Source organism: Schistocerca serialis, chromosome 3 (genome assembly GCF_023864345.2).
Source record: "Schistocerca serialis cubense isolate TAMUIC-IGC-003099 chromosome 3, iqSchSeri2.2, whole genome shotgun sequence".
In the NCBI taxonomy this organism is placed as follows: domain Eukaryota; kingdom Metazoa; phylum Arthropoda; class Insecta; order Orthoptera; family Acrididae; genus Schistocerca; species Schistocerca serialis.
Window position 1 is genome coordinate 10422147 of NC_064640.1, and position 23840 is coordinate 10445986.

Genomic DNA, 23840 nt, shown 5'->3' on the forward strand with positions numbered 1-23840 from the left:
ATTGGAATTTTGGTGCCATGTCATACTGAGCAGTATAACTGTAATTACTCGGCATTATATAATGTGATTAATTACTTCTGAAATCAGTTCATTTAGCATTTAATGAAAACTTCTTAAACAAGTATTCTTTTTAAAAAATGTTATTATTATTAACATTTCAGCACTGTGCCTGGTTTTGGTAATTTAACAGTTACTACTCATTATAAGTCACTGCTAAGGGTGTTGAAGTACTGTTTAACCTGCCTTAAGGAAAATGTTAATAAAAGTTATTGTTGTCATTTTGCTGCTCTGCTGTATTCCACAGTTCAATTTAATGGTGACTACTCATTAGCATTGAAGCTGATAAGTCACTGGTGACGTTGCTGAAGTATTATTTAACCTGCCTTAAGGAAAATATTATTAAGATTTATTTTAGTCATTTTGCTGCTATTTTATATTACATAGTTTAATTTAACAACAACTACTCGTTAGTATTTAATCTGATAAGACATTGCCAAGGTTGTTGAAGTGCAATTTAACTTGCACTTTAAAAAATTTTCTTGGAAGTTGTTATTGTAATCTTAGGACTGTGCTACATTCCACATACAAACTGTAATCGTTCATTATTTGTGTTCCTTCGCATTTTATTGTCTTGAAGCTGAGGCCTTAATTTGTAAGTACAAGATTATCAATAAACCCTGATATTCCTGTTAAATAAAAGATTATTCCTGGCACCCAACACTTCCCTGCCAAACCCGCCCCCCCCCCTCCCAAATCTGCTGTGAAAGATGGTAGCACCCTGGAACTCTTGAAGAACTGGGTGTAACAAACAACAAAAAGTCCAAGGGAGAGTGCCTGAAAAAACACGGGAAGCACAATGCAGGGACAGCAGATGGAGGTCTTGACGGAGGGAAGTGAGGCACATTCAGGAGGACATCACCCCTCATATGCAAAGAGAATGGGAAATGTGGGACGATTACGAAATTGCCAAATGCTGATTGCATAGGAGACCAAGAGCTGGGACCATGAAATCTGATGAGAGATGATCCCTGTTTTGGCTAGGAGACTGTCTATGGGACTAGTCCAAAAGGCACCAGTGACCAGATGCAAGCTGTATTGGTGGACTGGGCCTAATTGTTTCATAGTTGAAGGAGAAGCCAAGCCATAACCTCGTAACCACACTCCAGTCATGACGAAACTAAGGTCTGGTAAATACAGATAAGAGTAGCACTATCTACACCCCAAGAGGTGTGGACAAGGAAGCAAAGAGCATTAAGCTTTCACATGCAGCTAGTCTTCAGGTGATGAATGTGGGGCAGCCTAGACAACTTTTTTATCAAAAAGGAGGCCCAAGAAACAGGAGTGTGCTATGATGTTCAGCTGCTTGGTACCTAAGTAGAGTTCAGTGTCTGGAGGGACTGTGGTATGACAGCAGAAATGCATGATCGACATTATTTTAGCAGAGGATTGGAAATCATGTGAAAGAGCTCATGCACATGCCTACCATATCGCACCTTGAAGCTGGTATTGAGGAGAGACTAATGTGTGGGAGCTGTACCAAAAGCAAAAAACATCAACATGCAACCCAGGGATGACCAGTGGCCCAACAGAGGTCACTAGCCCATTGTGACAATGAGAAAGAGATTGACACTGAACACAGAGCCCTGTGGGCTGCCATTATCTTGGACCTATGGGGACTTGAGTGAAGTGCTGACTCTAACTTGGAGCAACTGGTGATATAAAAACTGATGGATAAAAACTGGTAGTGGGGGCTTGAAAGCCTCATCATGGAGGATAAGTAAGATGTGATGCCAAGCAGTGTTGTATGCCTTAAGCAGGTCAAATCAGACTGTGGTAAAGTGTTGGCATTTAGAAAAAAGGCTGTTGGGTTACTGCTTCCAACCTAAGCAGATGGTTGGTTGTCCTCCCATTCCGATGGGAGGACAAAGCATCCCAAGATTCGAGAATGCAGCATAATCTGCAGGCAACCATCCTTTCAAGCTGCTTACAGAGTATGTTGGGGAGACTGATTGGCTGGTAACTGTCAAGAGATGTTGGGGTCTTGCCTGGCTTAAGGATTGGGCCAATTACGCTATATCACCATTGTGAGGGGAAGGCAACTTGGAGTGTGATATAATTGAAGACCCTGAGGAGATGTTACTTTTGGGGAACATTAAATTGCTGGATCATCTGATTGTGGATTCAATCAGGGCCTGGGGCTGTGTCTTGTGATAAGGCAAGAGCCTGAAGAAATTCCCAGAGAGTACAGGATTCATTATATGATTCATCTTGGTGGGGAGTGAGACACATGGGGATGTCATCATGTGTCACTTATGCAGTAGAGAGGTTGCCATATAAGGAAAGAATTCCAGTGCTGTTGTAAAGTGGATCACAAGGTGTTCTGTAAGAACTGATGAATTGATATGAAGACCATCCTGTAGGACAAGACCTAGAACAGCTGTCGATTGTTAGCGGCCCTTAGACTGTGGAGCTGGTCCACACCTGACATGAAGATGCATACATCCCCCAGGAGGAGAAATGGCACTCTCACAATTCGTTATTACTGTGCTTGTATAGATAGTGGGCCTTAGCATGAAGTTGCTTAAAAATGACAAGGTTTGTCTGCAGAGAATGTTGTTTGAATTGTTGCAGGGCTTGTTGGCAATCCTTAATAGCTATTGCAATGTCTTTGGCCCACCATGGCACTGGCTGCCTGTGGTAAGTATCTGTACAAAGAGGAATTGCAATGACATCTTAAATTCCTTGCACATCATCAGTGCAATCAGACAGAGAAGTGGCAGATGTAACATCAGCACTTGCAAGCAGTAGCAAATCGCGCCGTAGAAAATCGAATTACATTCCGTTTAAAGTGCATAGTCTGCCAAAACAGTGTTCACAGCGGTATCCGTTTGTGCTCTTCCTCACATCTATGGATCCATCTACCGTGTATGAAGAACAGAAAAGTGATAAATCCCAATTGTGACTGTGGCTTTGTTCAGTGCAGTGGTAGAAAAAGTGCAATCAAGATGTATAATGCTGGTACTGAAGAACTCATCTCGGATGTGCTGAAAGAAGAACTCTCAATAGCTAAAAAATATATCAATTACATCGTATCGTTAATTAATTCTTTGAATGTCGATTTTAATCCCTGTGTGAAAAATGTACAAAGTGAAGCCTACAACACTCTCAAAGAAACCGTTAATGAAAGTCAAAGTGCTCCAGTATCTGCTATAGTTACGAGAAACTCATTTGAACCCATTGCACAAGAGAAACTACGACGAATGAAATTATTGAGAGAAGACGAAACAAAACCAAAAGCTTGTATCTTTGCAGACGGCCAAGGACGAGATTTATCCACTATTCTTAAGAATATGCTATCAAAATTTTCCGTTACTGCCACAGTAGAACCTGGGGGCCCTTTCCAGCAAATACACTACTGGCCATTAAAATTGCTACACCACGAAGATGACGTGCTACAGACACGAAATTTAACCGACAGGAAAAAGATGCTGTGATACGCAAATGATTAGCTTTTCAGAGCATTCACACAAGGTTGGCGCCAGTGGTGACACCTACAACGTGCTGACATGAGTAAAGTTTCCAACCGATTTCTCATACACAAACAGCAGTTGACCGGCGTTGCCTGGTGAAACGTTGTTGTGATGCCTCGTGTAAGGAAGAGAAATGCGTACCATCACGTTTCCGACTTTGATAAGGGTCGCATTGTAGCCTATCGCGATTGCGGATTATCGTATCGCGACATTGCTGCTCGCGTTGGTCGAAATCCCATGACTGTTAGCAGAATATGGATCGGTGGGTTCAGGAGGGTAATACGGAACGCCGTACTGGATCCCAACGGTCTCGTATCACTAGCAGTCGAGATGACAGGCATCTTATCCGCTTGGCTGTAACGGATTGTGCAGCCACGTCTCGATCCCTGAGTGAACAGATGGGGACGTTTGCAAGACAACAATCGTCTACACTCTACACGAACAGCTCGACGTTTGCAGCAGCATGGACTATCAGCTCGGAGACCGTGGCTGCGGTTACCCTTGACGCTGCATCACAGATAGGAGCGCCTGCGATGGTGTACTCGACGACGAACCTGGGTGCACGAATGGCAAAACGTCATTTTTTCAGATGAATCAAGGTTCTGTTTACAGCATCATGATGGTCGTATCCGTCTTTGGCGACATCGCGGTGCACGCACATTGGAAGCGTGTATTCGTCATCGCCATACTGGCGTATGACCCGGCGTGATGGTATGGGGTGCCATTGGCTACACGTCTCGGTCACCTCTTGTTCACATTGACGGCACTTTGAACAGTGGACGTTACATTTCAGATGTGTTACGACCCGTGACTCTACCCTTCATTCGATCCTTGCGAAACACTACATTTCAGCAGGATAATGCACGACCGCATGTTGCAGGTCCTGTACGGGCCTTTCTGGATACAGAAAATGTTCGACTGCTGCTCTGGCCAGCACATTCTCCAGATCTCTCAACAACTGAAAACGTCTGGTCAATGGTGGCCGAGCAGTGGCTCGTCACCATATGCCAGTCACTACTCTTGATGAACTGTGGTATCGTGTTGAAGATGCATGGGCAGCTGTACCTGTACACGCCATCCAAGCTTTGTTTGACTCAATGCCCAGGCGCATCAAGGCCGCTATTACGGCCGGAGGTGGTTGTTCTGGGTACTGATTTCTCAGGATCTATGCACCCAAATTGCGTGAAAGTGTAATCACATGTCAATATAATATATTTGTCCAATGAATACCCGTTTATCATCTGCATTCCTCCTTGGTGTAGCAATTTTAATGGCCAGTAGTGTAATTACAGATTTAAACGCTCAACCAAACGATGTTTGTATTATTATTGCTGGAGCTAACGATGTTTATAAAAATGAGTCGAAAAATGCAATCACAGTATTGCGAAATGCACTGGAAAGAATCTCGCCAAGAAAAACAGTCGTCGTTAGGATCCCACGCAGACATGACCTAATAAACAGTTCATGTGTAAATAATGAAATCAAATTCACAAACAGAACGTTTCAAAAGGTATGCAAAGCATTCAAGGACGTGAAGTTTTTGGACAGTAATTCCAAAGAGAGAAACCAGTTTACTCGACACGGAAAGCAGAGGAACCGGCTACGAAAACGTGTACTCGCTAAAGCACTAATAGCAGAAACATTCAAACTATTTGAAAACACCACTCCTCCAATGACACTAAAAGCACCTGTGCCCATTGAAACTGTACCATTTGAAGAAATACAGACAGTGTCATCGAAATACCCTTTCAAACCTAATGGAACAGCTGAAGAGAAGACTTCATATGCAGCAGCACCCGTATGTGAATCAACACAAACAGGTCTTTTATACAAAAGCAAGACAGCACCAGCAATTACAACTCAAGTGGGAAAAGTTAGCCCACTACCAACGTGTGAAGCAGCAGCAGCATTTAAGAAGGAAGAACAGTCATCAATAGCGGAAACAGCAACACCAACCCCCACAGGATCAAGTGTACAAGCTGACAGTGTAGAAACCTCACCAACAGGAGATCCATCCTCTGTGGCAAAAAGGAGCACAGTAGTGACTGCAGCTGCTCCATATAGGATGTGCCTGAGATCAAGAAAGTCCTCAGCTGCAAATGGGGATTTTTTTATGGTACTGGGGCAGAAGGGGGAAGGTTCCAATCAGAATGTAACTAATGCAGTTAATAACAACAAATGTGAGTGTTACCAGCACAACAGCTCCCCCTTCCCTGCAGAAAACTCTTCCTGCAATACTGGTATGTCAAAAGAAATAAAACTCAGTCTCAACAGTGGTAGCACCACAACCAATCATGTAATTAAGAATAAGCTCAAAATTTTTCACCAAAATATTCAAAGCGTGCTCTGTAAGCTAGACGAATTTATTGCAAATATTGATGAACCAACAGGCACAAATTGTGCTCATATTCTCTGTCTGACAGAACACCGTGTCACTGTTGGCATCGAAATGCTCAATATTCCAAACTATGTATTAGCTACCTCATTTTGTAGAAAGCGTATGTGCAAAGGTGGGGCAGCTATTTATGTGAAAATAGCCTGTCCTTTAATACAATAGATGTAGAGAAATATTGTGTAGAGAAACACTTTGAGGCACGTGTCACAGAAATAGTAGAAGCTAACAAGAAACTGGCAATCGTAGCAGTATACAAGGCTCCGTCTGGTAAATTGAAAGTATACATGAAACAATTAGATTCTGTGCTATTGTATTTCACAAGGAAAAATAGGAATATTATAGTGACTGGAGATTTTAATACAGATTTCCTAGAAAGCTCATCTTCTAAGACAGAGTTTGCAATTTTAATGCATACCTACAATCTTGTCTCCGCTGTCAGTTTTCTCACCAGAACTACTGCCACTTCCAGCACTCTAATAGACAATATTGTTGTTGATATGAGTAGAACTCGTCACATCAAAGTTGAAAAAGTCATAAATGGTCTCTCTGATCATGATGCGCAAATACTCACAATTGACAACTTTAATACAAATCAGAGCAAAGCTGGTGCACAGTGGAAAACCATTAGAAACATGAATGAGGAAAATATACAAAACTTCAAATTATGCATTCGGGAGACTGACTGAGGTATGTTTATCTTGCAAATGATGTTAATACAAAATATAATTTATTTACTGGAGAATTATTGGGTATATTTGAAAGTGTCTTTCCAAAAGAGGTCTGCAGAGTACAGAACAGGCAATCAAGCAAACAACTATGGCTCACCAAGGGCATAAAAATATCATGTCAGAGAAAAAGAGAACTGTATGTAATATCCAGACCATCTAATAATCCCCTCCAGATGAACTATTATAGGACATACTGTAAAATTTTAACTAAAGTCATTAAAAAATCTAAAAGTATGTGCATAAAATCTGAAATTAATTGTTCAAATAATAAAATCAGAACGATTTGGAATGTAATAAAGAGGGAAACTGGTACTGCCCCATCTTACAATGAAAAAACTGCTGTCCTAAAAATTAATGATTTGGAAGTAACTGATAGTAAACAGATAGCAGACACATTTAACAACCACTTTCTAACTGTCACTACTCAAATAGGTTGCAGTGGTGACCTAAGGGAAGCTGCAGATATTCTGAAACTTAACCTCCCACAAAGTTTTAATGATATAAATGTACCACCCATAACTGATAATGAAATAAAAAAAAAATAATTCACTCATTGAAAAGTAAAGGATCTTCAGGTACAGATAACATCTCTAGCAAACTGTTCAAAGCCTGCAATAATGATGTAAGTGTAGTACTTCTCACATTTGCAACATGTCACTTTATGAGGGAGTTGTTCCAAAGAGGATGAAATATGCCATTGTCAGACCTCTTTTCAAGTCTGGCGATGCTACAGCTGTCAAAAATTATCACCCTGTATCTCTCTTAACAACGTTTTCAATGGTTCTTGAAAACGCAGTGTGGAACAGTATTGTGACACACTTGATAAACTTAATATTATTAACCATAGACAGTTTGGTTTTCAAAAAGAGGTTTCCATGGAGCATGCCATATACTCACTCACAAATGATGTCTTGGAGTCTATTAATAGTAAGAAGTCACTAGTTAATGTCTTCTGTGATCTTTCGAAGGCCTTTGATTGTGTAAACCACAAGATATCATGGAGAAGTCCTATCATTATGGAATCGAAGAGGCTATAGGTAACTGGCTAAAATCATATCTTGAAGACAGGAAACAAAAGGTGGTTCTAAATGGCTGCAACAAAGGACTTTCTAATCTAGTGGATTCTGAATGGGAGAAAATACAGCATGGAGTTCCCCAGGGATCTGTCCTTGGACCCTTGCTGTTTTTAATATATGTTAATGATTTACCCCTGTCCATTAGTAAAAATTGTGAATTTACAATGTTTGCTGATGATACAAGCATTGTAGTAGATGGTACGTCTACTGCTGATCTGGAGACTGATGTTAATGATATACTCAGAGAAGTTACAGCTTGGTTTTCAATTAATTCTCTTTCAGCTAATATTAAAAAAACTAATATTATACAGTTCCACACAAAAAATAAAACTCCAGAAAATATAGTAATTGCTCATGACAACCAGGAACTAGAACAGGTGCACTCCACTAAATTCCTGGGGGTTCACATTGACAGTTGGCTCAACTGGGAACAGCATGTGTCCCTTACTCTAAAAAGGCTTTCATCGGCAACTTTTGCTTTAAGAATCATTACTCATTTTGGGGACATCAACATTTTAAAATCAGCTTACTTTGGATACTTTCACTCATTAATGAGTTATGGAATAATCTTCTGCAGAATCATGTGTGGGGTTCCTCCACGAACCTCATGTAGAAAACTTTTCACACAGTTAGGTATACTGACTACAACATGTCAGTACATATACCCTCTGATGAATGTTGTTAATAAAGACTATGCTCAGTATGAAACAAATTGTTCATACCATAACTACAATACTGGAGGTAAAAATGATCTACATTTTGAACTGAAAAATTTATCACTTGTACAGAAGGGAGTAAAGTATGCTGCTATAAAGACTTTTAATGCATTGCCTAATTATATTAAATGTACAAGAGAAAATGAAACGCTGTTCATAGGTACATTAAAAATACCTGCTTGACCATCCACTGTACTCCTTAGATGAATTCTTTTCCAGATATAATGCACTCCATTAATAATAGATGTATTTAGTCTCTTAGTTATTAGATGGAGGATACAATATTATGTTATTGGTATAGTGTTAATGTTGTAGTTATAATGTTATAGTGTGAATTGCTATACTAGTTAAACGAGAAAAATGATACTTCTTAATATCTATATCATTGTATTATATTACTATTCTGTAGCATTAATTGTATTTGTACAATTGTATTGACATGTTCCACATCCAGGCAAATCATTTGCATGTACGGATCCATGGAATATGCATACCAAATAAAAATAAATAAATAGAGCCATACAAAGGCTAGTTGGCTCTGTGAGGTGACCAATGTGGTGGCTGGTTGTGTGGCAGTGGCAAAGAAATAACAGGATCACAGGAAAGTGGTCACTGTTACTGTGACCAATAATGTAGTGACCAATGTAGCAAAGCCACAAGATTAGGTGAAGAGGTCATTAGACTGATAAATGAAAAGGTGTCATGGACAGCAATGAAGTGGGCAGGTGAACCAACATTGAGGGGATGCAGATCACGACCTGTGAGAAGCTGTTCATTTAGAAGGCCCCTACCAGACAAAGTGGTACTCCCTCACAGAGACTGGAGTGAGCTGAAGTCCCCAAGTAGAAGGAAAAAGGGGGGGCGTGGGTATTAGTTAATGGATTGATGTGTTCAATTCAACATAAGCAAGTACCCTGCCTATAGGTAGGTAAATGTAGCAAATGGTAATTGCTGAGGTCATTGGACCTGTAATGCTGTTGCATCCAAAGAGGTATGAAGGGGAATCCATTCACTGATGACATCTATACAAACAAGAATAAAGACCCCTCCAGATGCCATGTCAGGACTACCACTGCTCCAACAGAATGCACAATAACCATGGACTGTTAGAAAATGGTCATCAGTTAAGTGCATTTCTTGGAGAGCAATGCAAACTGCGTAAAAAGAGGAAATAATGTGTGTTTCCAGCAGATGGCAGTAGTATGCTTTACAGTTTCGCTGAGCAACCACATCACTGGTGGCCAGGTTAGGCATGAAGGGGCCAGGAGGACTGGTCATGCTGCAGGATCACTGCCTGTCACCAGTTGGAATGGAACCTCATCCACAAACATCATCTCGGAATCTGATGGTGAGTGTGTGTGTGTGTGTGGGGGGGGGGGGGGGGAGATCTATCTGGCACCTCTTGGGGCACGGGCACCAGGGGAGCCTTGCCCAAATTCTTCTTGTCCTTCATAGCCTTTGGTGGGAAAGATTCATTCTAGGGGCTATCTGCATTGACTGTGGGGACAGATGAAGAATCGAAAACCCTGGGACCCACAGGTCCGGACTCCTTCACCCACTGTTTGGCATCAGGCCTCCAATCTGGGGGTTGCCATGGAGGGGGATCTCAAGAGGGAGTTTTGTGACCAACAGACACTGAAGAAGGGGAACTGGTTCCCAAAGAAGGTACTGCGGAGAAGAGGATGGTGGAAGATCTGCTTTTGGGAAAGTTAGAGGTGGGAGGGGGGGGGGGGGAGATTGATAATCATGATGTTAACGTAATCATCATATCCACAGGATGTAGGCATTCGTATTTTTTCTGTGCCTTAGTATACATTAGGCAGTCAGTAGATTTACCATCTTAGATCTGTTCTTTCACCAGAACTGGGCAAACTGGCGAAAGTGGAGGTTGATGTTCTGCAGGGTTGATATGCAAAGGCATATGTTCACATGGACTATGTTTGTGGAGTGATCATCCACAGCTGCCACATTTTGGGTTCACTGTGCAGCAGGATGACATATGCCCAAAGCGTAAACATCTGAAGCATTTCATATGCAATGGGGCATACAGTTTCACATCACATCTGTATACCAACACCTTAATTTTCTCTGGGAGGACATTTCCTTCAAAGGCTAAGATAAAGACACCTGCATCCATACAATTATCCTTGGACTCTTTTTGTACACATCAGATAAAATGTATGCCTCACCACTGGAGAATAGTCCAGTGCTCTTCGTCTGTTTTGAGTGCAAGGTCTCTGTGGAAGATGATTCCTTGGACCATGTTCAAAGTTTTGTGGGCAGTGGTCACAAGTATGTCACCTAGACAATCACATGCCTGAAGAGCTGTAGATTGAGCAGCAGAGAAAGTTTAATTAATAATGAACCGTTCTGAATTCTTCCCAGTGACTCAACTTCCCCAAATTTGTCTTCAGCGGTTCCATTATAGTAAAAGTATCCCCGTCATTCTAAGTACAAACCAAGTATTGAGTGAACTGTTTTGCACCCAAATGTCTTGCATGCCTTCTTCCTATGATGTAGCCAGGAATGAAACATCATTGGGACTTATCTCTCTGCATTATAATAATCCTTCCCATTTGGAGAGACTGTCGGGATGTTGCAGCCACGAACAAAAGAAAGTTTACTTTGCTTCCACCATGGTACCATCAATTGCAAATGGGGTCACTCCCAACAGGCACCATCAATCTGCAGCGACGGTTACCTGGCCATTAAACCATTGCCTGGAGTCCCATGCCCCAGCAATGATGGGCACATACTACTTGGTTTGCATGGGGAGTTTCCAGCTCAAGTACCAACAGTGTGATCTCAGTATGGTCAGGGGGTGACCAACATGCTTGAGCCCCCCCCCCCCCCCCATAGTAAGAATATCTACATTTACGTTCTGCATTTTGGACATTGTATCTTTGGAAGAAAGGAAGGGTGCAAAGAAATGCACAAAAGGTGAAATATATGCCACACCAGGTGACCTCCCCTACACGATCTGCAGTTCCATAAAATGACCAATCTAGTTTAGAATGAAAGTTGTAGAAAGCTGGAAGGGACGAAAATGAGTGTCCAAAATCAAGAACCAGAACCGAGCACAACCAGCACCAAGAAGACTCTGATCGAAAGTCAGAGCAGAAAAAAGAATAGTTGATGGATAGACTTGCAGCACAGACAGGGAAGTAGCACTGCACGGGCTGGAGCCCCACGATGACCAAGCACATACTCATAAATGAGATGGTGGCCCCCTTAGGGGGTTTCCGCTTGATGAAAATATTAGGGATACAACGGACAAATTTCCTAGGACAGCCCAGGAGACGCTAGACTCACGGATCAGGACCCAATATTCTGCAAAGTCGTATTGCTGGGGTAGAAAAACCTGAGTACTAGGTGATAATCCTATGTTCCAGCCTCACATGTTTAAATTACTACACGGAAGAGTTTTGAGGTTGGAGGTCATCATGAATTATGGCCAGGCATTGATGCCAGCATTGAATGTGTGCTCTGGGACATCAGTTATAATCCAGGGACTATTGACAATCTTTGCCATATAGGGAGCACCATATGTCATCATGTCTGACAATGTTTCACAGGTCGCAGTAGTTAAGTTCTGCTCCTTTTGCCAGTGGAGTGGAATGACACATCTGGGCACAGCTCTCCATCCTGTGTCAAACTTGGAAACAAAGGGATTGGCCAGAATGCCCAAGGCTTAAATGAACAAGATGACATTGATGAGTGTGGCATCCATAGAAGCCCTTACTGACAAACTTGTTCACTATGTATCACTCCAAGCCATACATGGCCTTAGTCCAGCAGAGATGCTGTGCAAGTATGACTCTGAGCCCAGTCCACAAAGATATACCTGTACAACAGTATGGGCTCTACAATCTCGGGTTGCACATAAAGTCATAGGCTGTTTTGGACTCAAGGGGTCAGCACTAGTCATAGGCGGACATAAACTGTTTGAAGTAGAGGCCAGACAAAAGCACCTCAATGTGACATCAAAATCAGATCTGGCCACACAAAGAAATGGTGTTACAACCCCAACATGACCGTGTAAGAGCTCAATGTTTCACCTGAGATTTCCACCACTACCTGATATGCCTCCCAGTTGTCCGTGACCAGAACCCCAGACTTACCCACACTATCCACTGAAGGTCTTTGTCTCCATCCTTGTATTGAATGAGGTGGCAAAGTGCTTAAGACACTGGACTCATACTTGAGAGACTGACAGTTAAAATCTCCACCTAGCCATCCTGATATAGATTTTCCATGGTTTCCCTAAATTCCTGAAGGCAAATGCCATAGTGGTTACTTTGAATATGACACAACATATTTCCTTCCCTAATCCAAACCTGTGTTTTGTCTCTAATGACCTCATCACTGATTATCCTAATATTCCTTCTCCCCTCCACCCAGTGAGGTATGTGGACAGACTCCATACCAGCAGTAAGCCCACTACATTGAGACCACAGTGGGCAGTAGACTACGGGGAGTGCATCGAGGTTAACCTGCTGCCCCCACGAGAGGAACGAGCCCCTCACTCTCCACCCCTGAAGTTTTGTAGCAGAGAGTCCCACTTGCCGTGGCCGTGACTTCAGAGTATGTGGCAAATACGTCACATAATAACGTCCATTGGTGCATCACAGGAAATAAAGATCAGGCTCAGCAGTTCGCATCTTGCCACTCAAGCCTCGGTTATGCTGATATCCAAATACAACTGTTACCTCAGTTTTCTCATCTCGGATTTTAATTTTGAGCTCTGATTGCACATGTTGTTATTAAAGATGATTCTGGCTTTGTTATTGGTACCCATTTAAAGTGATGTTAATTGCAGTCATAACATTCACTCTTAATGCAGTTTTGGCTATCAATTTACACACACTACAAGGTTCACAGCAGTGACCTGCGTAGCTACAACACAAAACATAAATGAACACTATATATGTAATATTTCGAGTAAACATTTTTCGTATGGTTTAAATTATACAGTATGCCCTACTCTTTGAGTTCTGAATATGGAAATGGTTTTAAGGCACCTCCATAGTAAAATGAAAATGTGTTCATAACAATAAGTAATAACTATAAGTATGTTACAGGAAATTAACAATTTACAGCAATTATTTAATTAATTCAAACTTATAAGACATGAAATTTTTGATTAGATATTCTGAAATCAGTAGGAAACAAAAAACAAAGACGCAAAACCTGTGATAACAGGAAGATAATAAAATAAGAGGTGTAAGCATAATAGGAGAAATAAAAAATTAAACAGCAGATACTTAAGGCGACTTGGAATGCCCTATCGCAACAATGTTAAATTTAGTGACTTCACTTCCCTGTATTTCAGGTAGCCATTGACATGAAACTTTTACAGCACATTAAACTGTATGTTCTGAGTCTACTGAATTACAATAATTTCATTTCAGTCACTGCTTCCAGAAATACAATTTTTTAACTACACAGTTAAAATTTTGTTTACTTTTTTGTACGTTATCCTAAATAATTTTAATTATGTATAACATTATGTTCTTTCAGCTCAATAGGCTCAGGATATGTATGTTATTACTCCCTGAAAATTTGAATACACTACTCGATGTGGTTTCTGAGATTTAGGGAAAAATGTAACAAAAATGTAAATTTTCAGGAATGGCTTCTTAAGTTTCAAAAGACTGTCACTCACTTAATATATGGCTAATTTTTTTAATTTTAGTCACTCAGCAGGGATACTGTATATCATCCTCTTGATCTTTTTCCAAGTTTTTTCTTCTTTTTTTTCTTTCTGGACTCCTTAGTGGCCAACTGTGCTCCATATTCTGCTTTATCAACGCGAACCTTCTCCATCCGTTCAAGTTTTCTGATGCAATTTGCTCTAGGATTAATTCCTATCTGCTGTAGCACTTTCACCCTACAAATGTTGCCATCATTAAAAGCAATAACAGCATCCCTGACCCCCCCACTTTAGTGTCTTCATTCCAACAAGAACATTCCTTGGTAAGAGAGTCCGTATAATGTCCATATAAGATTACTGAACGACTCATTGGGATTTTGAGTCTGACCATGCAGACACTTCTTCAATGATTCAGGATTTGCCAGGTCTCTGTAGATAGGTTTTATGATATCCATGACTGCTGCTGGGATGGAATGTTTAGGGCTGTATGAACTGTTTGGGTACTGGGCATTGCAGTAATTGCACCATGAACTATGTGCAGGAGGGCAAAGGTGGTGTACTGGTTTTTCATCAGTTGACAGTCTGTGGAAAAAGGCAGCCCATACTGCCTGCTTCATTTTCAACAAATCCTGAATATCATTTCTAATGGCCATCCAATAATACTGCTACAGTTCATCAATCATTTTGTCTGTCAGCCTGCCTCTTATTGTTTTACCATCAGAAAGTTTCTTGTCTCTCCAATTTTGTTACAACTTCCTCAACCTGGTGCCCATCCTCTTCTGGACGTGACCTTTATAGTACATCAATCTGCAGCCTTCTATATAAAAAAATTACCAGTTTGATTAGGTCTTGAAGTAACCCACGTAAAAATTTTAACATTGTCAGCTGATGTAGATTACATTAAAAAACTAAAATAAAATGGTTATCGAGAGTCAAAAACAAGAATAAGAATGATAATAACATAAGCACTACAGCTACCTTAAAGGAGGGAAATATTTTACAGCAAGAACTGGAAATGTCTCAGGCTCTAATTTTTTCACTGTACATTGTGGGGGAGAGGATGTGTTCATATAATGAATGCAAGTTTGTCTTCAGGTACTTATCAGCAGAATAAAAAAAAGTTAGAATTTATTTACATCACTGATTAAACTATTGGTTTTGTTTCTAATGGATAGAGGTACTTTGTTAAAGAGAAGGCTGCTCACATTTCTCATCCCATTATAGCTTCAGTTCAGTCTTTGGCTCACCTGATGGATATTTGCAAGTAGATCTACTAATTGTATATTTTAATTGGCTTTAGTTCTAGCCCCCACTATTAACACAGATTCCCAAACCCACAACTTCCATGAATATATCTATCTTATAGTTGTTTGTTGTCTAGGGTTGCAGGCTCATGACTTTATACATGTGAGTGAGGTGATCTTTTAGTTTTATAAATAATAGACACACACACAATGAATAAACTTTGTTTATCATTGCTCTGTTCATAAACAACATGAGATCAATGCACTGAATGACTGAAGTATCTTGCTGCCTTAATGAGTCTGCGTTGCCACCAAGCCATAAACTGTGGTGTCACCACCAGACACCACACTTGCTAGGTGGTAGCCTTTAAATCGGCCGCGGTCCATTAGTATAAGTCGGACCCACGTGTAGCCACTATCAGTGATTGCAGACCGAGCGCCGCCACATGGCAGGTCTAGAGAGACTTCCTAGCACTAGCCCCAGTTGTACAACTGACTTTGCTAGCGATATTTCACTGACAAAATACGCTCTCATTTGCCGAGACGATAGTTAGCATAGTCTTCAGCTACGTCATTTGCTACGACCTAACAAGGTGCCATGTTCATTTGCTATTGATATTGTGAATAATGTACAGTCAAGAGCGACGCTCATCGTTAATGGATTAAAGTTAAGTATTCCACCAGCTACGTCCGTTTTTCTAAATTCTAATTTCCTTGACATGTTCCAAACCTCACGCCAACCTGCGTGAGCTAAAACGCGTGCCTTTCGGCTTCCTCTAGTAAACCGGTGTTGGCTCTCCTGCCAACCCACAACATAAACAATGCAGTGCCACCTTCAAAATACATGCACCTCTGTCATCTGCTAAAGTGTCTGCCAGTACTCTCACCACAATAACCATTCACACAAGTGCTACTGCCGAAAAGGACCCAAACTGAGCTGGGGCTGCTGCAGTTATTCTGTTGGCTATAGATATCATTCTCGTGGTGTCAAATGAGATCTACATCACAATTATGATGTATCATATGACTCAAATTAAGTACTTTTATTCCTCAATTTGACATCACCTCTGGCCTGAAGCTGGTACAATTCTTACCAATATACTATTTATGAGCTACTCCTTCTAACACCTCCACCTAAAGCTTTGCCTCCTTCATCATCATGACAAGTTAGTTCATTTTGAACCTTTCATAACCTATCCTGCTCACTCCTCCAAGGGAAGAACTACTGGCTCCAAAAGCTAGGACGGTGCATTTACTTTTGTGTGTGTCTATAGCAGTATAGCTGAAGATATGTACTGGCCATCAATTCTGACTCTTTTTTTCATTTTTCTCTATTGAATTTTCCTTTTGGTACATACTACTTATTAACACAATTTGTATGGTTACTTACCTTTCCCATAATCCTCTTCTAGATCATTGTACTTATCAAGAGTTATAATTGTGTTGTCTGTAGCATTTAGCCCAGCAAATGCATAGACAAGATGAGAACAAATATTTGGGTTGATATCACTGACAGTAAACACTCCATTTCCTGGTCGATACACAGCCCAACTTGATACGTAACACACCACTGCTTTGTTATGGCCAACTGCAACAAAGAACATGATTCAAATGTATTCATATTCATATTTATTCACCTTTAAACATTTTACATGTAATCGGTATCATATAATAAATGTACCATCGCAATTCAATAGCTTTTATTGCACTCTCTTGAAATTCTTGAACTGTATAAAATACTTTATTTTTTATCCATTTTGCTACTTTTACTTTAAATTTATCCATGTGCATAGAATGTGCACTTTTGGGTAATTTGTTAAAAAAATGTGTGTGCTAGATGCTTATAACTGCAGTGAATCTTTGATAGTCTGGCGACTGGGATGTCAATTGTATGTCCATTTCTTGTATTATGTGAATGCACTGCCATCCTAAGGTCAATGTTATTTAAATTTTCTTTGGCATATATCAGGCAACTATAAATATACAAGCCAGGGACTGTCATTATATTTAATTCTTTGAAATGCTGCCTGCATGAGTCTCTGGGTGATAGTCCTACAAGGAATCTGTTTGCTTTTTTTGCCATTTAAACACTGTCTTTGAAATTGGGTAGTTTCCCTATAGTATAATCCCATAAGCGAGATGAGAGTGGAAGAAGGCAAAGTGTACATATAGTAGGGGTGTTCTCCTAACAGAGCCTCTCAGTTTATGTAACAAGAAAGTTTTTTGCATAGCATGCCTGTGTGAATTTCCCAGTTAAGTTTTTGGTTGATATGGAACCCTAGTAGTTTTAAAGATTTGTTTTCATGTTTAGGGGAATTCAAATCAAATACAATATCTTCTGTCTTATTATTATTTATCTGTAATGAATTTGCCTGAAACCAACTGGTACATGTGTCCATTCCTATTGTTACATTATTCTGTAATTCATCCAAGTTGTTTCCCTGAGTAATTAGAGTTGTATTGTCTGCATACAGTGCAGTATCACAAGGTAATGAAGAAGGCAAATCATTTATGTAGACTACAAAAAGAAAAGGTCCAAGCACAGAGCCCTGTGGTACTTCTTTGGTAACTGACAAGAAACTGGATCTTTTTTTCATTTACAGTCACTGTTTGTTTTCTTTTGCATAAGTAAGATTGTAATAGTTGGAGAGCACTCTCCCCTATTCCATAATACTGTAGATAAAATGTTTTGAATGTGTGGAAAATCACATACATTTGTGTGTGTGTGTGTGTGTGTGTGTGTGTGTGTGTGTGTGTGTGTGTGTGTGTATGTGTATGTGAATGTATGTGTTGCTAGTCCACTTGTGTATAGAGATGTGTTTATTCAGTCCTCATGCTCCACATAGTCAATTTTCAGTGTTTTCCACCCATATTTACTTACACTCAGACTCATTGCAAATCTTGGGGAGAGACAAATCAGTAAGTTGACATATTTTTCATATATTCATTCAATAATGTCATATGTAATAATGTTCTGGGCAACTCATCTTTAAGAATGGAACTCTACACTGTTCAGAAACGTGCTGTAGGAATAATATGTGGTGCCCACCCACAATCATCTTGTAGATATCTGTTTAAGGAGTTGCGCATTCTGAATACTGCTTCACAATATATTTATTCCCTCACGAATTTGTTGTAAATAATCCACTACAGCTCCAAAGGGACAATGATGCGCTCCCAGCATTCTCGACAAAAGGGCCACCTGACAGCAAGCAGTTAGTAATGTGTCCCGGCATTATTAGTTGACAAGAGAAAAAACAACTTTATGATGTGGCATTGGGCACAGTCTGATAGAAAACTAGTGGCAATACGAAGTATAAGGGGTAGTCGTCAAGCTTTAACTATCTCCAAAAAATAAAGCTATGTAATTAATTTTTTCTTTGTTTGTAGGCATGTGTCTGCCTCTGCAGCCCTGGCACACATTGAAATCCATGCACCATAGTACCGTAGCACACTGTACAGGAGCCAAAACAAAATGGCACAAAGTGGAGCATCATGTGATAATTTGTTTTTGGCAGTAGCAGAGATGTTGCCGCTGTGTCACACTGGGTATGTAGGGAGGGCTACCGAGAATTGTGTATCAGAGGTACCAAAGGCACCTCAAGTACTATCCTGTCCCACAGATACTGTCTCTCCTGAAGGAAATGTGAGCTCCATCACTACCCACCCACTTGACTGTGGTGGCCTGGCAATATAGGGTCTAGCCATCCCGTACATGGCAGATGGGGACCAGGGAGGACTCAGGGCACTACACCAATCCCTCTAACAAACATGTCTTTCACTGAAACTGAAACCGAGTCAGTGGGACTTGAAAGAGTAGAGTTCTATTAATCTTCAGCATTTCAGATTTCAAAATTATGGCGAACAATGATACCTCTTAGGCAAATGGCAGCAAGTGATGGAAAGGAACACCAGGTAAACCCAGTGTGTATGCCTGGAGGTGTTATTCAGCTTGTTGAAGAGGCTATTCTGGCAACCATTGAGGAAGCAGGTTGCAATCAAGTGTAAATTGTAGCACGGACTGAAAGGTCATACTTGGTTCATTCTATTAATTAGCAGAGAAGGTTGAGAATACTTTTAGAATGTTCTAAACAGTGTACTAGCAGTAATAGGCAGCCCGGGTGGCTGACTAGTGGGATAAGGACATCATGTAGAACAAAGTGGGAATTATGTCAAAATGTTAGAAGTAGTCACAATTAAGCTGCAGTAGCCCATTACAAACAGTATTGTAAGGTGCTTAAAAATGTTATTACGAAGGCAAAGAGTATGTAGTATGCAAATAGATTACCTAATTCACAGAATAAAATTAAAACCATACGGTCAGTTGTGAAGGAATTGTCTGGTCAGCAACACGAGGTCAACAATATAAAGTCCGTTCACTGTAAGAATATTTCTGTTACTGATAAATCATATATGTGTACAGTATTTAACGAGCATTGCAGGCGAATTAAATAAAAATTTAGCTTCTACAGGAAATCGTATAACTCTCTTGGCGAATGCCTTTCCGAGATTGATGTCTGAAATACTCCTCTGTGATACAGACATGGGGGAGATTGAGACAATAATTAAATCACTGAAGACCAAGGACTCTCGTGGATATGATGGAGTGTCTATCAGAATATTAAAGTACTGTGCTGCCCATGTTAGCCCTGTATTTAGCCATATTTGTAATTTTTCCTTTAGGAATGGACAGTTTCCTGAACGATTAAAGTGCTCACTAGTAAAGCCGCTATATAAAGAGGGAGAAAGGGATAATGTAGACAATTTTAGATCTATTTTCATGCCATCAGTGTTTGCTAAAGCTATTGAAAAGGCTATGTATGTAAGGATAATTGATCATTTTATATCACACGATTTGCTATCAAATGTACAGTTTGGCTTTAGATGTCGCTTAACAACTGAAAATGCTATATTCTCTTTTCTCTGTGAGGTACTGGATGGTTTAAACAACAGGTTTCGAACGCTATGCATATTTTTGATTTAACTAAGGCGTTTGATTGTGTTGATCAGAAAATATTGCTCCAGAAATTGGACCATTACGGAATATGGGGAATAGCTCACAATTCGTTCACAGCTTACTTTAGCAACAGACTCTAGTATTACGGGTAACTCTAAAATATTTCTGTTTGATAATGAGACTAGCTTGGTAGTAAAGTATGTTGTTTGCAACATTGGCTCTGTTTCAAATAGTGCAGTTCATGACATAAGTTCGTGGGTTTGTAGAAAATAAACTAACGCTAAATCACAGTAAGAATCAGTTTTTACAGTTTCTAACACACAATTCAACAAAACCTGACGTTTTAATATCACAGAATGGGCATATGATTAGTGAAACTGAATAGTTCAATTGTCTAGGTGATCAGATAGATAGTAAACTGTCATGGAAAGCCCACGTTCAGGATCTTGTTCAAAGACTTAATGCTGCCACTTTTACTATTCGAACGGTATCTGAAGTGAGTGATCGTTCGAAAGGAAAATTAGTCTACTTTGCTTATTTTCATTCACTTATGTCGCATCTTATTATATTCTGGGGTAACTCTTCCCATTCTAAAAGGATGTTTTTCGCTCAGCAACGAGCGGTTCGGGCTATGTTGCAAGTTCACGAACCTCTTGTCGATCCCTGCTCACGAGTTTGCGCGACAGAAATGAAGCCTGCATTTGGATCGGACTTCCTTAACTCTTGTGCATAAAGCTGTGCAGAATACAGCTGCATCCATTTTCAATAAGCTACCACTCGAATTAAAAAATCTTAGCAGTAACCCACGCGCTTTCAAATCGAAACTGAAGAGTTTCCTCATGGGTCACTCCTATTCTGTCGAGCAGTTCCTTGAAAAAGTAACCTGTTCTTGTTGTATTGTTGATTGCGTTTACTTAAAATTATGGATTGACTTTTTTCGGGTTCATAAACATTTTATTTTTATCTGTTATTACTTTTATTTTGTAATTTCCACGACCTTGCGAGATTTGCTCCTCATTTTGGTCCTACGGAACGTAACGTGCAAATAAAAAAAAAAAAAGTCCTTGCTCATAGAGTTTCAACGAAGATCACAATCTGCAGCATTGTCTTCGGAACAGATCATGACTCCCTGGTCCCGAGTCTAGTGTAAGGCTTGAACCAGAGACTTTGAGGGTTCCGTGACAAGCTAGCCTGTGCTGCCTAGATTAGCACTATAGAGCTGAGAGTTGTAGGGCTACTGAAAGAGTTCTGGTGTGCACTACACGTCAGAAGCAGCTACTGAAGTAGCTGACTGTTTGCGAGATGCACACAAGGGTCTTTTTTTTTTAGATTAGCTTTGGAAAACCCACAAGTATCAATGTAAGATCAAGAGAAATGCCTCCTGAAGATGAGAGTATCAAATTCCTGGTACGCTGGTGTCCAAAATTAAGGCAACAAACCACTATTTCTCCATGGAAAGAGACCGATATCGAGGAGGATCCTTAATGGTGTGGGCAGGGATCGTGTTGACCACTCTAACACCTCTTTATGAAACTGTGCGAGTGAACTGCTAAGGTTTAACTGCTGTCAGGTACCGTGACGAGGCTTGGGACCACATGTACGGTTGTTATGAGGTGCTATGGGCTCAGACTTCTTATTCAAGGACGATAATGCTCGGCCTCATATAGACTATGGGTCGTTGATGTCTTCTTGGAAACGGAAGATATTCCACGCCTGGCATGATCTTTTCGCTTTCCCGATTGGAATTCCACAGACCGTGTCTGGGGAGACGGGTCGCATGAGGTCACTGTACACCAACCACTTTCCAAGACTTGCGAGCCGCTCTGCAAGAAGAATGGGCCTTATTGCCTCAACATGAGATTAATGATATCATTCACAGTATTCTCCGTTATTGTCAGGCCTATATTGCTGCCACAGTGGCCACACCCCATACTGAACACATTAACCAGTTGTCGGAATGTGTGCGCAAACCTGTTAAGTTGGAAAAAACGAAGAACGTTTTTGTCTATCGTTATGCTTGTTGCAGTTGTTTACGTTCAATATTCTGCACATTTTTCCAACTTTATTATCACTTCTTTATAGGGTTTTGCTGCAAAATAAATGCAGTCTTGAAGACTTTCTGTTTGTCGCTTTAAATTTGGACACCAATGTAGTTAACGGCCGAAGCACTAGCAACAAAGCGCCAGAGCGTGAAGCGTTCCTAAAAAGAAATGACTCTCACATAATGTGAGGCATAGAAAGCTGATTAAAACCTGAAGTTGACAATAGTGAGATCTTTGGGGAATACTTAAGTGTGTACTGAAAGAATATTAAAACGAGAAATGGAAGTGACGTCGTACAGGCAGCTTCTCAACCATCTGACCACAAATAACATATTATCAAGAACACAGTTTGGATTTCTGAAGGGTTCTGATATCGAAAAGGCTATTTACACCTACAGTGAAAATGTACTTAATTCATTAAATAACAAGTTACAAGCAGCAGGTATTTTCTGCGATTTGTCAAAGGCATTCGATTGTGTAAGCCACAACATCCTTTTAAATAAATTAGAATTCTATGGTGTCACAGGCAGTGCTGCAAAAGGGTTCAAGTCATACCTCGCTAACCGGAAACAAAGGGTGTCAGTGCAAGGGACTAGTGAATTAAGTCATCAGTCATCATCAGAATGGGAAGAAATTACATGTGGTGTCCTGCAAGGATCCATCTTAGGGCCATTGCTTTTTCTTGTGTACATTAATGATCTCTCATCAGTTACACTGCCAGAAACAGAGTATTGCAATAAATAGTATGTTGGGTGTAGTTCTAGAAAGATCTGCTAATGATATTTTCATGGATATTAATAAATGGTTTTAAGCCAACTCGCTGACATTAAACTTCGAAAAGACTCACTATATGCAAATTAGAACCTGTAAGAGGTTTCCACCCAGCATATGCATAAAGTATGAAGTAGAGCAGATAGAAGAGGTTGACAGTCTTAAATTCCTGGGATTACAACTTGACAATAAATTCAGTTGGGAGGAGCACACCACAGAACTGCAGAAATGCCTTAACAAATCTGTATTTGCAATTCAAGTGTTAGGAGACATAGGCGACATAAAAATGAAAAAGCTTGCATACTTTGCCTACTTTCATTCCATAATGTCATATGGTATAATATTTTGGGGTAACTCTTCAAGTCAAACAAAAGTTTTCAGAGTCCAAAAGCGTGTAATAAGTATTATTTGTGGAGTAAATTCACGGACGTCCTGTAGAAACCTCTTCAAAGAACTGGGTATACTAACTACTGCCTCTCAGTATATTTACTCCTTAATGAAATTTTTCCTAAATAATATATCTCTTTTTCCAACAAACAGCTCAGTTCATACATACAATACCAGGAACAAAAATGATCTGCACAAGGACTTAAAAGCACTTACTTTAGTTCAAAAAGGGGTCCACTACTCAGGAACACTCATCTTCAATAATTTGCCAGCAAACATAAAAAATTTAGTTACAAATAAAGATCAGTTTAAAAGGAGCCTGAAAGACTTACTAGTGGCCA

At 40.2% G+C, this 23840-nt stretch overlaps 1 protein-coding gene across 1 annotated transcript in view; it reads right to left on the reverse strand.

Annotated features, from left to right (window-relative positions):
- The window catches only part of LOC126469667 (probable chitinase 2), a 323373-nt gene that overhangs the window by 153006 nt on the left and 146527 nt on the right, over positions 1–23840 (reverse strand). Inside the window, exon 2 of the mRNA XM_050096816.1 lies at positions 16733–16930. Within this exon, the coding sequence (XP_049952773.1) occupies positions 16733–16930 (198 nt within the window). The remainder of the gene's footprint in view (positions 1–16732; positions 16931–23840) is intronic.